This window comes from Sorex araneus, chromosome 5, assembly GCF_027595985.1.
Source record: "Sorex araneus isolate mSorAra2 chromosome 5, mSorAra2.pri, whole genome shotgun sequence".
In the NCBI taxonomy this organism is placed as follows: domain Eukaryota; kingdom Metazoa; phylum Chordata; class Mammalia; order Eulipotyphla; family Soricidae; genus Sorex; species Sorex araneus.
This window is the reverse complement of record NC_073306.1, coordinates 90,212,833-90,229,869: the sequence shown is the minus strand read 5'-3', so window position 1 is coordinate 90,229,869 and position 17,037 is coordinate 90,212,833. Positions and strand designations below refer to the sequence as shown.

Sequence of the window (17,037 nt, the reverse complement as noted above, 5' to 3'; positions counted from 1 at the left end):
AACGCCCTGCCCACTGTGCTATTGCTCCAGCCCCAATATTTTGCATTTCTACCTAGAAAAATTTAAAGCTAGTAAAAAATGTGCCTTTTCAAAAATTATTTTTAGTCATGTCGTAGTTATGTTCTGTAATAATTCAGCCTTAGCATCATAATGACTTTTTGCCTTGCTTTCAAAGAAGAAAAGGAAACACTCACCAAAGGCCAAAATTTGAACTTTGAGGCAATCAAAGAACAATACACCTCCTTGATCACAGTGATTGCTCTTTAAGCTGTTTTTAATATTCCATCAAAGTAAGGAAGGCCAGAGTGGTAGTACAGCCAGTAGGGCACTTGCCTTGCGTGCTGCCTAGGTGGGCTCCATCCTCGGCATCCCATATGGTCCTCTGAGCACTACCAGGAGTAATTCCTGAGTACAGAACCCGGAGTAACTCCTTGAGGGTCCCCGGGTGTGACCCCATAACCAAAGGACTCTCCCCCCATAAAAAACCCCACTTCGTAATTGACCTATTGTATTAAAAAGAATGAATAATCTTAGCAGCACTCAGATGATTTTTTTCATATTCTCTTGCTAATATAACAGAGCCACCAGGGCTAAGTATGCTGTTTGTGTTTATCAAATTAACATTTTCTCTAGGTGATTTATGAATGTAAAATATGCTCAACTCTCTGCTTTATGGTTTATTAGGTTTGTAAAATGGTAGGATTATGCCCTTGTAATTGCCGGAACATATGAAAGAATCCACACACTACTGTGAAAGCCGACCCTGTTTTAGTTTTCAGACTTTTATGTATCTCTTCTGTCTCTGCATATTTGCCTTCTGGAAATACTTAATGAAAAGCAATTAAAAAAATAGAAAATGCAGTTGATACTAGGGAGGGACACATAAGTGGCTTCATAGATTACTAGTAGTGTTTAATTTTTTATGTTGGGTGGTAGGCATACAGGAGTTTCTGTTTTTGCATATGTTATAAATCTAATATATCAAGTATTAATAAAGACACATTAAAGGCTACTGAACCCGTTCATTCTCTTAATTATTTACTTATTTTTCATTTCTTTGGGGGTGGGCGCCTGGAACAGAAAATTCGGTCAAAGGAGCATCCAGTGCGATGGGGATCATAGAATGTAGAGAGACTTCCTGGGTCTGCAGGAAGAGCCTGCAGTCAGGCCACAAGGAGCATCAGCCAGCTTTTTGTTTCTGCCTTTAAGTTCTGTTCCTTTCTCTTGGCACTGTCTTCTCTTCCCCTCTGTCTTCCCTTTTTTTTTTTTTCTTTTTGGGTCACACCTGGCAATGCACAGGGTTTACTCCTGGCTTTGCACTCAGGAATTACCCCTGGCGGTGCTCAGGGGACCATATGGGATGCTGGGAATCAACCCGGGTCGGCCGCGTGCAAGGCAAACGCCCTACCCGCTGTGCTATCTCTCCAGCCCCTTCCCTTTTTATCTTAAGTTGGTACTTACCTCCATCTCTTGTCTGCTTTGGTCCACCCATTCTCTCTTCTCACTTTCTGTGTATCCTTTTCCTCTCAAGACTACGAGTTTGTCTGCACATTTGTTTGTTCTCTTCTCTCCCGACCATCTTCCTGAGTCCTTCCCTTTATGACATTGATGATGCATGAAGTCCTGTATTGGTAGCCTCAACAATCTTTCTTGTTTAGGAAGAGGTTTTCTGTATCTCCTGGTGCAGATCCCACTGATAATTTGGTCCTCAGCTTTTGAAGTTTGATGGCAGGGGGTGTCAGCCCTCAGTCAACCTGTGACTGGGTGGCGGCCTATCCTGTGTCGGTTACTCCTGACCCAGCAAAGGGAGAGCTGTGACCCATATGTCCTGGAGGTCATTGTCCACTGATAGGGAATATATGGAAGTCGACTTGAGTAGGGAGGGCAGACAGTTATTCAGAAATTGTCAGTTAAGTTTAATAAAATTTCTTCTATGTGCTAATTGCCTCCACAAATAGTGGAGACCCATTATCTCTGTCTGACCCAGTCCCATTTCTCTGACCTCTGTAGTCATAAGATATTTAGGGCATCAGGAATGTGGCTCAGGTGAGGCGCATGGATTGTATACAGAAAACTTGATTTCAATCCCCAGGCACAGCAAAGAAGATGGGGGTGGGGGTGGGCGTGGAGATACATATTGAGGGACATAGCTCAGGTTAGGAGAGGTAAATAGCATTAATAGCTCCTTGAACACTGCCAGGGACCGTCCCTACTTTTAGATTCACTTATCCACTAAAACATTTAAGAATACTCACTATGTTTTGTGCACTTTATTTTACTTTATATCATGTACTAAGCAGTTGGGATAGGGTTTGATAGTTATCCTTAGGAAAAAAATCAGGAGGGTTGTGAGTAAGTATGAATTTATTATTAGTGGAGTTGTGGGGTGAGAGTGGAAGGCATAGCCAGGAATGGGTGTAGAGCTGAGTAAAGATAGTGGAGGAATGGAAATCTGTTTCTCTTAACTGCCCACGTTGGAAATTCCATCCATTGCAACCGGCATTTGCAAAATGTGATTAAGCAATCTCCGAATCGCACAGAAACTCAAACCATTCATCCCACAGTTATTATGTGCCTACTCTGCCCTAGATTGTGCTCCAGATTTTTAAAAAAAATTTTGGGGAGGGGATACGGTGCAAAAAGAAAGCACTATGTTGTGCTTTTGAGGAGTGTGTTTATGAGTTCAGGACCAAAGGGCCCTAAACAGACCCAAATAATTGCAATGATTTGATCAAGCATTCACTTTATGGTGTTTGATGCTAGCGTTGGGGCAAGACTGAGCCTTCTCATGGTGCCTTAGGAAGTACTCACAGAGGGTTATACCAATGGGAGTTTCAGTTTTTAAGGAGTAGCCAGATAGGGGCTGGAGTAGTACAGTGGGTAGGATAGCACAGTGTTTGCCTTGCATGCGGCCGACCCAGGTTCGAATCCCAGTACCCTATATGGTCCCCTGAACACTGCCAGGAGTAATTCCTGAGTGCAGAGCCAGGAGTAACCCCTGTGCATTGCTGGGTGTGACCCAAAAAGCAAAAAAAAAAAAAAAAAAAAAGAGTAGCCAGATTAGCAGTACCTAAATCACACTTTTTTTGTCGGGGGAGGGGGGGGCTGGAGTGATAACACAGCGGGACGGCGGGTAGAGCGTTTGCCTTGCATGCGGCCGACCCGGGTTCCATTCCCAGCATCCAATATGGTCCCCTGAGCACCGCCAGGGGTAATTCCTGAGTGCAGAGCCAGGAATAACCCCTGTGCATCGCTGGGTGTGACCCAAAAAGCAAAAAAAAAAAAAAAAAAAAAAAAAAATCACACTTTTTTTTGTTTTTTAAGAAGAGTAGCTAAAGATGAAAGGCAGTTTGGGATTTAATCTTGGAAATGAACTTTCCCTGTAACTGATGCTGAAAATGAGTGACTGACCAATTACAGCTCTTAGAACAGGAATTAATAGCTGCTCAGAGGGAATGGAGAAATTTTCAGCAGAGGTTTGATTTGAATGGAATTGTCAAAGATGTTTCTTTGCAAAGACCTGGCACATTTGGAGGAACAATGGGCTGGTGAAAAATGATTCTGGTGTTTTAGGCTAAGGAACCATTCTAGTTTCACAAGAAAATATATCTGACTCTTATGTGCGTCCATAAATTCCTAAACTTTTTTGTATTTAAAGTCTCTGGTCTTTATAGACCTAGTCTCCGAGGAGGCATATTTGCTTTAAAAACAGAAACAAACCAATAAAACAGATGGAGTAATAGGTTTCTCCCCCTATAATAAATATTCCCCCCACTCCGTGGTAACTATTCTAATCTTTTACTGAATTAGGAAGCAACTGGTTTTTTTTTTTACCTTTTTTTTTTTTTTTTTTTTTTGCTTTTTGGGTCACACCCAGCGATGCTCAGGGGTTACTCCTGGCTTTGCACTCAGGAATTACTCCTGGCAGTGCTTGGGGGACCATATGAGATGCCGGGAATTGAACCCGGTTCGGCCGCATGCAAGGCAAATGCCCTACCCACCGTGCTATCGCTCCGGCCCCGAAGCAACTGGTTTTTGTATCAAGTATGGTACTTTGAAGAGCATTATGATAAAAACATTTTTACCTTCATCTGAATTTTTACTCTCTTAACTCCTTACAGCTGTCAATGAAAAGAAATTAATGGAAACCAGAAATACTTTTTTTTGTTAGTTTGTTTGGCGGGTCTACTCCCAGCTCCTCTGTGCTGGGGGCTTGGGTGAGGGAACAGGATGGAACATAGGCATCGCTTGGCTTTGTGGGGGGCAGTATGCCATGTCAGACCTCTTGCTTACAAAGCTTGTGCTCAGCCCTTCAAGGTATCTTTCTGACCTGAAATATTCTTGTATTTAGAAATAGCATGGACTTAGTGTCCATTTTAGTTCTAAGCACTCGTGACTTTTGTTGTTCTTAAGAATATCCGTCTAAAAAAAAAAAAGAATATCCATCTAACTTGAATGTTCTGCTACTTTTAGACTATAATTATAGAATATCCCCAAGCATAAGAAAATGTCTTCTATGGACTTGGACTAGAGAGATGGTTCAGCTGGAAGGACACTTGCCTTGCATGTGGCTGACCCAGGTTTGATCACTGGTACTCTATATGTCCCTTGAGTCCTGCCAGGTGTGGCCCAACTCTTCCCTGCCTCCCTACTGCACCCCCCCCCAGTTGACTTCCAGAAAACTTCTCTATTATTACTGCATGCTTCCTTTAATTCTTTCTTTAGCCCCTCTTGGTCTGAGAGTACATGTTTAGCAAACATATTGATCATTATATTAGTTAGCTATCCTGGCTTGTTGTTGGGTTCACAGAAGATTCTTGTCTTGTTTGAAGCATCATGTGTCACAATTGCAGATTTAATCATAGAATAGAGCATCTAGGCCAAAGCTTTCTATTTTCTATATCAAGAGCTAGGCATTATGAATTGACCTTGATAGATCTAGGGCTAAAATGGCTCTTCCACAGAGTTTATTACTAGATAGGGTCATTAAAAACCTTTTTTTTTTTTCCCTTTTTGGGTCACACCCAGCAATGCACAGGGGTCACTCCTGGCGCATGCACTCAGGAATCACCCCTGGCGGTGCTCAGGGGACCATATGGAATGCTGGGATTTGAACCCGGGTCGGCCACGTGCAAGGCAAACGCCCTACCCGCTGTGCTATCACTCCAGCCCCCTCATTAAAAACCTTTTTAAGTGTCTGTGTTACATGGAAAAAGTGAGAATAAGCTAGAAAAGAAACCATTTATTTACAGAGCAGGCTTTCAGCTTGCTGTGAGAGAGAAGCTAGTTCTTATTGTCTTCATAAGTTCCCATATGTCTGGAAATAAGGGGCATTATTAGAATGTAATACTAACAGGAGGATTGTCCCAAAATAGTGCCATATAGACACCTAGCTCTCTAGAGCTCCAGAAAAGGGACTGTGTACTCTTGTTATAATGTTGGGCTTTTAGGAACTTAAAGATTTCTTATCAGAAACTTGTATTTTAAAGGAAAAGGGGGCATTTGGCACAGAGACTTGTGAGGGAAGCTCGGAGAGGGGTGTGGGGTGTCTGGGTAGGGGGATTGATCAAAGAACAGATGGGTAGGAGTGTGGAAGAGGAGGGAGTAGGCAGGAGTAATTGGACCGAAATGTATTTAAGGGAAAGAGTGGTTTTTTTGGTTTGTTTTCGGGTGGGGTGGAGAAAATGACTAATCCTTTGACGTAATTTGCTGTGGCCTTAAGGCTATACGTTGCTGTTAAGTGTGTGAATTCAGATTCTATCTAGGGTCTTATTATTTTGAAGCAGTTGTTAAGTATAACTGTTTGCGCTGGGATTTTGAACCAGCATTAATTAGTATCCAAGAATATTTTTTCCCAGTGGTGGAGGGAAGGTAGCAACAGTGGTGGGATTGGTGTTGGAATATTGGATACCTGTAACAAATCATCATGAAACACTTTGTAAACCATTGTGTTTAAAAGTGAGGGGAGGTGGGGAAGAATACCTTTCCCTTTTCTTTCTTTTTTAGACTCTTTGGACTTTAACATTACTTGGTGACATTCCAGAACAGTGAACATGGTTTTCATAAATAATAGCTGGTTCACATTTACTGAATACTTAGTATATGCCAGACACTTACTAAACATCATCTGTTCACTTGTATTTTACGTGGAGGGAAATTTATTCTGTCTAAAGGCATAGAAGAGTAAAACATCAGGTACCTTCTTTAAACTGCTTTTCTTTACGTCAGAGCTAACGAGAAAAAAGAAAAGACATGGGGTCTAAAACACTCAAAACACAGCTTTTGAGTTATCACCCATTTTATAGAATTTTAAAAATGTTTATTCTGGGGTTTTTGGCCACCTTGGTGGTGCTCAGGGAACCATGGCGGTTCTGGGGATCAGATGGGTTGACTACATAGAGAATAAGAGCCTTAATCCCTGCTGTTACTCTGGCCCTAGGGTTAATTTGTTTTGTTTTGGGACCACATACTCAGGGGACCATATGGGATGCCAGGGGATTGAACCTGGGTTGACAGCATGCATGGCAAGTACCTCACCTACTATACCATCTCTGGGACCCCCTAGGGTTCATTTTTAAATTGGTCTTATGTGAGCTGGATGTATCTTACTCATTACTTACATTAACTTTTTCATTCTCTGACTTAAAATACCTTGCAAAAAAATCCATTATCATCTCTTTTATTTTTTTGCTTTTTGGGTCACACCCAGCAATGCACAGGGGTCACTCCTGGCTCATGCACTCAGGAATCACCCCTGGCGGTGCTCAGGGGACCATATGGGATGCTGGGAATCGAACCCGGGTGGCTGTGTGCAAGGCAAAAGCCCTACCCGCTGTGCTATTGCTCCAGCCCCCATCTCTTTATTTTTTTATGCCTGCTATAGAGTAGATATTATGGGGAAAGAAATAGGGAGGTTTGTGATATGGTACTTGCTCTCAAGGAGTTCCTTTAAAATTAAGAACATACTTGGAAAAAGAAAATGATTCATGGTACATTATAAGCCAGTGAATCATTGTTTTGTCTAACTATGTTGGTGATAACATATGCTAACTGTATACACTCTTGTACTGTTTATTTTCTAAATTTATTCTACGCCTTTATTCTCTGTTGCCTTGCTTTTATTAAGATCACTTAGCCTGTACTTTCCTTTTTCAAAAATCTCTAGCTTTACCCTTCATCCTTTTCTTCATATTTATGTAGGCTGCCCTTTGGGTATACATTCTTGGATTCTGGGGGCAGTGGGTGCTCATAAGCAACTCACAGGAGGTCTGGGTTACCCACCAGTGATTCTTGGCCAGCCAGGTTAGTGGCTCAGTGCTGGAGCCCAAGGATGCTATGCTATTAAGATGATCCTGTAGTGCCGGGGACACCGGAGGCATCCAGGGCTACTCGGGTGGTACTGGGAACCTCAAGGGCTGCATCTGGTAATCCTCGGGAGACTACTTTGTGCTGGGAAATCAACCTAGTTTCAGTGTGTCCCAACTGCTGTACTGTCTTCAGATCCTGGGACGTTACCCTCCCATCTCTGTGACCCTCCCTGTATGTCTTACTTGCTACCCAGTTTCACTAGTCATCTCCCCATTTCTTTCTTCTCCAACCCATAGATTCTGTCTTTGAAATTACTTTGTTCACCTTTTATAGTCTTTGGAATCCTAATACCCTGGTAGAATGAAGATTGGCAAATGACTCTCCCCTTAACTTGGGGCGAAGGAAGGAGATGTAAAATAGAGAAAAGAGGAAGGACTTTCCAAAGATCATATATGGTGGGGGAAGCAAAGTAAAAATGGGAAGCAGTTTTGGGGAAATCTGAGTGAGGTGTTAATTTCAAGTGTAGTAACTACTGAGCAGTTGGGAATTATTAGATTAGTTCGTCCGTTTCTGGTAGTGCTATTGGAAATAATGAGAAGGAAGAATTTTAAACTAGAAGTTTGAGAAAATAACAGTAGTATCATATAATATGTACAATGGCAGGCTCAGATGAGTGAGGAGTAGAGAGGATTAATTTGAGAAATGCATGTGAGAAGGTTTTGTTACAGCTTGAGGTAAGGAGAGAAGGGGTAGATTCTAGATGACTCTTAAATTTCATAGTTGGAAGAGAGTAGAGTTGGCGACACTTTTCCTGGTGATTTAGAAGCTGAATTGGTCAAACAGCTTTGGTATAGAGTCATTCATTCTCTATTTGTATGAAACGTCATTGAGCAAACTATTTGATTCTGTGGTCAGTGTTCAGAGGTGCCTACTTTTAAGAGATGGAAGTAAATGCCTAATAAAAGCTTAGGTAATTATAGTATTATAATAAAAAGGACAGATTGACTATCCTCTTCCTCCTGTGTGTATGTGGGGGGTGGGGATTGAACCCAGGGCCCCAAAATTTTGGGTTTTTGTTTCTTGTTTCATTTTCTCTGTGATCATGGGGTGGGAGAGAGTTGGGCCATATCTGACTATGTTCAAGGCTTACCTCTGGTGTTGTTCAGGGAACCATATGTAGTAGCCAGGTTCAGACTCAAGTAGGCCATAATAAGGCAAGCATCCTTGTGTGCTGTATTATTCATTAAGTCCATTTTTTGTTGTTGTTTTGATTGGTTTTTGTTTGTTTCGGGCCACACACAGCAATGTTTGGAGGTTACTTCTGGGTCAGTGTTCAGGAGTTCCTATAGTGCCAGTGATTGAACCTAAGTCTGTCCTGTGAAACAAGTGCTCAACCTGTTGAGCTGTCTTTCCAGCCTCTTTTGTTTTGTGTTAATTGACTTCCCCAGTTGTGCTGGAGCCCCAGGCTATCCCCCCCACCCAGATTCTCCTAGAAACTGGCAAAAGTGTTACATAGGCAGTATAATAGGTCTGAGGTGTAGTGCTTGGACCTGGCTGTGCCATGCTGCTTTGGACCAGTGGTTCAGGGAGCTACAAGGTCAACCCTTGATGCAGGGTGCTATACCTGGTAGACTCTGGGGTCACTTTGGTGGTGTGTTGGGGACATCTTATTGCTCACTGATTTTATTTTGGATAATTAAAAGTCATAGGGTGGTTTGGAGGGCAGAATTATATTGTGATTTGGTTTATATTTTGCAAAGGAAATGAAATAAATACTTAAGTTTGACCTATGTTCAGTGTCTTCACCTTGTTTGATTCAGAGGATGGGTTCATACAGGTATTATGTTCCTATGTCTCCTTTAGGATACCTGTATGATTCAAAGAGGCCCTGGAACACTTTCAGTGACTTATATTTGGTTGCTGAGGTATATAAAAGGGAAGTGAAGTACTTTAAGGGAGACACCCAGTAGGTTTTTTCTGGTTAACTGGAAGTTCCACCAATGTTTTCTCTGGAATGTGTGGTTTTCACTCATATAGACTTAAGCCAAGCTTATACTTTTGTGTGTGATACAGATTAATTCAGAGTTTGGTTTTCTTTCAGGTGCTGGGGAGTCTGGTAAAAGCACCATTGTGAAACAGATGAAGTAAGTTGGAATATGGCCTTTTATAAGAATGCAGAGTATCTTTCCCTTTTAGGCATGTGATAATGATTTGTGAGTTTTGTTTTTTGTTTCAAAGAATCATTCATGAGGATGGCTATTCAGAGGAAGAATGTAAGCAGTACAAAGTAGTTGTCTACAGCAATACTATTCAGTCCATCATTGCAATCATAAGAGCCATGGGACGGCTGAAGATTGACTTCGGGGAAGCTGCCAGAGCAGTGAGTGTTTCTTATTTTCTCTTCACTTGCTCCTTTTCAGTACTTTATGTTAAGCAAAATTTACTTCATCTTTCAAGGAAATGAATTTAAGCAATGAAATAAAATAAAGTACTGTGCACTCAGTTGAGATACTCGTTTTAGAACATAATAGTTTGTCATCACAGAGAGCTTAGGAAATGTGGGATTCTATTGATTGGATTCTGTGATAACTGTTTTCTTTACTTCTCATACAGCACTGTTGACTTATATTAGTAAGTGATCATTGAAACTGAAGTAATCTAGAATTGAGGGTGTGCCTCAGTTATAGAGCACTTGGTTTGTGTGTGTGAGGCCCTGGTCTGGACCCTAGCACCACCCAAATTGGAATAATCTAGAAGTAATGTCCCTGTGATAAGTAGGCTCTGCTTTGAGATGTAGAGATTAAAAGCAAAAACCAGTCTCCCAGAGTAGTCTCCTAAAGATAAATTTTAGAGGCATTTTTTTTCAGTTATGGTGGTGAGGTATAATTACTGTACCACAATTCCACAAGCTAACCACCATTATAAACACATGACCGTAGCAATAAAGAAATGAAAAATTTAAAAGAATACTATATACTTGCCCTTTATTGAATAGTGGCTGTAGAACTGTCTTATGTCAAGTATAATTCTTTTCTTTTTTCCTTTCTTTTTTGCGTCACACTCGGCTATGCACAGGGATTACTCCTGACTCTGCACTCAGGAATTACTCCTGGCAGTGCTTGGGGGACCATATGGGATGCTGGGAATCGAACCCAGGTTGGCCACGTGCAAGGCAAACGCCCTACCCGCTGTGCTATTACTCCAGCCCCTCAAGCATAATTCTTACATGTGTCAGATATTTAAAAGTTGTGTTATGATATTTAGTGGATTGTGAAGGTTTAATTTGCAAAATACAATATGTGGTATGGTGGGGAGAGGCTGACATGAAGGCAGGGCATGTTATCAATAAATTCTAAGAGTAGGCTGAGAATGTATGGCATGAGTTCCTAGAAATAGATGTGTCATCATTGTGTTCATACCTAGTTGCCATGGGCAATAAAAGGGAGTGACTTGGGGCAGCCCCCTGAAAAGGCTCTTTTGTAGGGGGGTTCTGGATTGGGGGCCGCTGCCAGGATAGCATCCACGGCCTCACACAGACAGTATAAGGGATTGATACTCAATAAAGAAGTGAAAATATGACTGGTGGAGGAGAGGTGGTGTGTGTGTGTTGAAGATAGTAGACTGGTTAAGGCGCTTACCTTATACAGCCAGTAAGTGTTCAATTTGTAGCACCGCATGTGGTCCCACAGCCTCGCTAGGATGATTCCTGAGCATGTAGTTGTAGGATAGTTTTAGAGTAGGAAGTCTTGTAGAAGTAATCTAAAGGATGGGGCTGGAGCAGTAGTACAGTGGGCAGGGCGCATTCCTTGCACGCGGCCAATCAAGGTTTGATTCCTTATATTCCATATGGACTCCCAAGTCTGTCAGGAATAAGCCCTAAACACAGCCAGGTGTGACCCCAAACTGCCCCCATATATATACTCACAAATCACATATATATATATATATACACATATATATATATATATATAAATATAGTCTAAGGGATGATCTAAGAGATAAAGCCCTAGATACAGGGTTGTAAAATGATTAAGTATAGCAGAGAAAAGAGAACTGGGGACGTTGCACAGTGGTAGAGCATTTGCCTTGCATGTATGACTCCTTTCCCCATCCCTGAGGAACAAAACAAAGAAATGCCAACATTTCGGTTAGAGAAATAGTTCAGCTGGCTGGACCATGCGCAGCAAGCCTGAGTTTCAATCTCTGATACACATGGTCTTTCAGGTACCACCAAGATTGACCTTGGAGCACTGAGCCAAAAGTAGCTGAGCACTAGTGGATGTGACATAAACTCCTATGTTCATTCTTCCTCCCAAAATAAGAAGGAAAGAAGAAATATGTGACACAGAACTTTAGGTTTTGTAAAAAGATACCATATTATGCAAGTTAGAGATTATTTTTTGAAGCTTTCATGCAGGGGAAATTTGATAGTCAAGACAAGAATAAACATGGCTGGAGCGATAGCACAGTGGGTAGGGTGTTTGCCTTGTACGCAGCCGACCCAGGTTCGAGTCCCAGCATCCCATATGGTCCCCTGAGCACCGCCAGGAGTAATTCCTGAGTGCATGAGCCAGGAGTAATTCCTGTGCATCTCCGGGTCTGAACCAAAAAGGAAAAAAAAAGACAAGAGTAAACAAAATCTTTTCTTTTTATCTTTCTCCTTATGTTTCTATTGTGTGGAGCCCAGGGCCACACTTGCAGGTGCTCCTGGGGCCACATGAGGCTGGGGATAGGCCCTAGAGCTTTGTGCATGCAAGATGGGCTCTTGACCACTTAAGCCAAGTCCTTGGCCTCACCTTCTCTCAGCTCATGCTTTCCTTCCTGTCCCTCTCTCTGTACCAGTTCTCTTCTGTGTTCTTAATTTCCTCCTCTCTCTTTCTTATTGCTTCCTGTTTCTTACATCTACTTCTCTGTTTACTCTATTTGATAACTGTTCTGTCAGTAATATGGTATTTATTCTCTGTTGATGTAATTTTTTCCTGTATCTTAGTCATTTGTTTCTTAGTTTCTTATTTATTTATTTATTTGTTTGTTTGTTTATTTATTTATTTATTTATTTATTGCTTTTTGGGTCACACCGGGCAATGCACAGGGGTCATTCCTGGCTCATGCACTCAGGAATTACCCCTGGCGGTGACCGGGTCGGCTGCGTGCAAGGCAAACGCCCTACCCGCTGTGCTATCACTCCAGCCCCAGAGAAGAGGGGAATTTAAATGTTAGTTTTTTTTTTTTTTATTTAAGAGAGTTTGGGTCTAAAGAACTAATAGAACATAAGAATCTTAGGAGAGAGGTATTTTAGTCAAAAGATGCTAAGGCTGGAGATGCTGGGGTTGGTAAAATCATACAATCATAGCTAAGCATGACTGCTTAGTTTGGGGGGTACACAAATCTTAAGGGTTTTTTTGTTGTAGTTTCATCTATGGTATGAAATGAAATGTTTTTCTCTTGTTTATTTTGTCCTAATAATTATTTGTGATACTGTTGATTGTTTTCTGTCCTCCTTTTTTTTTTTAACCCAGTGTATGCTTTTATTTATTTTTTTTAATTAGCTTTTTGGGTCACACCCGGCGATGTTCAGAGGTTACTCCTGACTCTACACTCAGGAATTACTCCTGGCGGTGCTCAGGGGACCATATGGGATGCTGGGATTTGAACCCAGGTTGGCCGAGTGCAAGGCAAACGCCCTACTCGCTGTGCTATCGCTCCAGCCCCTGTATGCTTCTTTTTATAATAACTATCTTTATAATTATTTAGAAATCTCTCGAGATGGCTGAATATTGGATTTGAAGTAGAGAAATCATCCTATGAGATTTGTGTTTATTTTGAAAACTGTCTCGCTTGTAGCAATGGGTAGAAAAAAGCAAAGCAGTCACAGATTGCATACCCCATTTCTGTCCCCTCTGCTGCTTACCTATCTTAGATTTGGAAACCACTTGTAAAGCTGTGTCTGATTCATAAAGTTTTGATCAAATCTTTCTTGTTACTTTCTTTACCTCTGCCATATCTTCTCCCCTTTCTAATTTAGGGAGTTAATCATTCTTTGGGGAAACCTTTCCTGCCAGGATTTGTTTCCCCAACAAGGCCTTACAGGCTTTAAGTTCTTTAATCGCCTCTTCCCTTAAATTTGATAACATGTCACTTCCTTTACTGTGTTTAGATGTTACTTGCTAATATGCTAGTTTCTCCACTTTAATATTATAAACTTCTTTTAACAACATGGGAATTATTACATGTGCCTGTCTCACAGACCAGGTTATTTTCTGTCAAAAATGAAGAGTAAGTAACCAGGATGGGGTTCGGTAGGCCAGATGGAAGAGATCTTTTTAGAGTGCCTGTTGTTGGCTACAGTGGTGCAAGGAGTGAAGATATTCCCCAGCCCAGCTCTCCACTTTCAACTATATTGACATAAGAAGGGAAAGCCTTCGGGGTCTGGAGTGATAGCACAGTGGGTAGGGCGTTAACCCGGGTTCGATTCCCAGCAACCCATATGGTCCCCTGAGCACTGCCAGGGGTAATTCCTGAGTGCAGAGTCAGGAATAACCCCTGTGCATCGCCGGGTGTGACCCCAAAAAGAAAAAAGAAAAAAAAAAAAGAAGGGGAAAGCCTTCATTGTAACATTCTCTCAAACTGCTGTGTCAAGAGAAGGCTCTTTCACTTAATCTAAAATAACATGGCATATATATTGTTTGTATTATTATTATTTTTTTTTTTTGCTTTTTGGGTCACACCCGGCAATGCACAGGGGTCACTCTTGGCTCATGCACTCAGGAATCACCCCTGGCGGTGCTCGGGACCATATGGGATGCTGGGATTTGAACCCGGGTCGGCCGAGTGTAAGGCAAACGCCCTACCCGCTGTGCTATCACTCCAGCCCCCTATTGTTTGTATTCTTAAAGAAACTGTTCAGTTGTTTAGAAATGGAAACTCATCTGTCCCTCTTTCTTCCCTGCTGTTCCCAGGATGATGCCCGGCAGTTATTTGTTTTAGCTGGCAGTGCCGAAGAAGGAGTCATGACCCCAGAACTAGCAGGAGTCATCAGACGGTTATGGCTCGACGGTGGAGTGCAAGCTTGCTTTAGCAGATCTCGAGAGTATCAGCTCAATGATTCTGCTTCCTAGTAAGTAGGTTTTCTTTGTGAAATTAAGGCAGAAAATAACTTGGTGAGCCTAGAAAAGTTCATTGTCCATCCCTAAGAAGATGTTTAAGGAACATGTTTATAGAGTCTTAACAGTTGTCTCAGGTTCGAATTTGTAGTCATTTTTATATGACCTGGAGAAAAATATTTTGTTTTTGGAATGTCAGTCTGAGACTTGGCAACGTAAAAGTTGTGCCAAGGCTTTTTATGATAAGCAAGTGAACTGGAGCTAGCTCGGTTGCTGCTGGATCCAGGATCTGCAACTACCCTCCGCATGAAGGCCATGCATTGATTGTCAGCTTATAGAGGAAACCAGAAATGTGATAGCCCGTTTTTATGGACCCTACTTTCTGTGGTTCGCTGTTCTATGGATTTCTGTAGTACTAGTCACTACTTAAAGAATTTTTGCCGGATTACAATGGTAGACTTTGTATTGAGAGCTGAGTCTTGGAACAAAACTGAGGCATCTGTTTAGCAAAGAAATTCTCTTGGTTAAATGGTTGTAGAGCACTTGTAATTTATACTTCTACTGAGCTCTTTTACACACTGTTCTGTTTTGCTTCTTTTACAGCATTTTTTAAAATAAGGCTTTTATTCAGAATTTTTTTTTTAATGTGCTTGGGGAGGGGTGGGTGAACGAGCTTGGTATGTTTCTGATACTTGTATTCATCTCTGTAGTAAATAAATGTACATTTAAGCATTAAGATATTTTCTCATTATAGTTTCTTTAATACTGGAATTAGTATCTAGTTTTATGCAAGAGCCATTAATGATTTACTTAGTGGGGATGGGAGTAGGGGTTGCAATTTGAGCCACACTTGGCACACCAACAGGTGCCTGGGCCAAACCACATCTCAAACTTACGCCTCCCAGTGCAAAGCATCCTTTCAACCCACTGAGCAGTTCTCTGGCCCCTCTTGGCTCCTATAATAATATTTTCAGTTGTAGATATTGACCATTTGTTTTCTCAGTAGACACTAAATAATGCTGGATCATAATTGCCTTTTTCATTACACATGCAGTAAGCTCTGAATCCTCTAATTGCACCTGAAAATGATAGAGCACACACCAAGTCCCCCCGCCCCAACAACACACACAATTATTGGTACAAGCTTAACTGGTTCCTTAATATTAATGATGGTACTTAATTTTGTAACAGACCACTAATTACTCACTTACAATGGTGCCACATGCTTTTCATTTTTCCAGCCATATTATCTTCTGGAACTGAAATTGTGAAGAATTTAGTTTAACTTTGAAGAAATAAATTATTTGCTAAACAAGTTAAGTGTCTGAATGCCTTTTGGCTTAGGTTTTGTGCTACACAATAATAGTTGATTCAGTACTATTCAAGATTTTTAGGAATCTTGAATAACAACAATACTTTTATATTTCTCTTCTCCCCCCTCAACCCCCATTTGCCTTTAGAGTTGAAGTCTATGGAATTAAAACCACTTTTTTTTTTCTTTTTGGGTCACACCCGGCGATGCACAGGGGTTATTCCTGGTTCATGCACTCAGGAATTACTCCTGGTGGTGCTCGGGGGACCATATGGGATGCTGGGATTCGAACCCGGGTTGGCCGCGTGCAAGGCAAACGCCCTACCCGCTGTGCTATCACTCCAGCCCTGGAATTAAAACCACCTTAGCATTTGTGAATCTACATTATTTATATTTGTTTTTTGTTTGGGGGTTATATCCAGTAGTACTTAGGGGCTATCTCTGGGTCTGTGTTTGGGGGTCAGTAGTAGTACATGGGGGGCTGTGAAGTGCAGAGGATTGAACCAGGGCCTCTGCATACAAAGCGTGTACATTCTGCCATCTCTCCAGCCCCTACAGAATCTACTTACTTGGCCTATGCTGAATTCACTTTTTTTCTCATTAATAATTTATGTGATTGTGAACATTACAGTTTTATGCTGCCACACAAAGTAACAAGATCAGCATCTACTTTTTGTGGATGTAGGAATGGAGTTCAGGAATAGTACTTATCTTGCATGTGTGGTTCCTGGGTTCTAGAACAATCCTGGCATAGCCAAAAAAAGTAAATGTGTACTGTAGGCAAAAACTAGTATAGTTTAAACTTGCTGTGCACATGATTAGTTTTACATGTAAAATTAAATGTGTGTTTTATTTAGTTATCTAAATGATTTGGATAGAATATCCCAAAACAACTACATTCCAACACAGCAAGATGTCCTACGAACAAGAGTGAAGACCACAGGCATTGTGGAAACACATTTCACCTTCAAAGAGCTGTACTTCAAGTAAGTCATTTGTCTTCTGTTATGTGTGCTAAACACCTACCTTTCCTTTAGTTTATGTCTCTTAAGGCAGAATTTCTTTAGGCAGTATTCTTTGGCTTATAACAGTGGTTTTTATAACAGTAGTTGTCAGTCCGTGGACTGATGTCTGTCCACAGAAATTTCCTGCTAGTCTGCAGGTTTGTAAAATGACTGTGAAAACCACTGATTTAGAAAACGTAATCATTGCAGGGCCAGAGAGATAGTACAGCTGGTAGGGCATTTGCCTTGCATGCAGCCAACCTGGGTGGTCCCCTGAGTACCGCCAGGAGTAATTCCTAAGTGTAGAGCT

The 17,037-nt window shown here is 41.4% G+C and overlaps 1 protein-coding gene across 1 annotated transcript in view; it reads left to right on the top strand.

Annotated features, from left to right (window-relative positions):
- GNAI3 (G protein subunit alpha i3) overlaps positions 1–17,037 on the top strand; it is a 39,737-nt gene that overhangs the window by 10,461 nt on the left and 12,239 nt on the right. The window contains exons 2-5 of the mRNA XM_004620058.2: positions 9,410–9,452; positions 9,547–9,688; positions 14,268–14,425; positions 16,581–16,709. Of these exons, the coding sequence (XP_004620115.1) occupies positions 9,410–9,452; positions 9,547–9,688; positions 14,268–14,425; positions 16,581–16,709 (472 nt within the window). The remainder of the gene's footprint in view (positions 1–9,409; positions 9,453–9,546; positions 9,689–14,267; positions 14,426–16,580; positions 16,710–17,037) is intronic.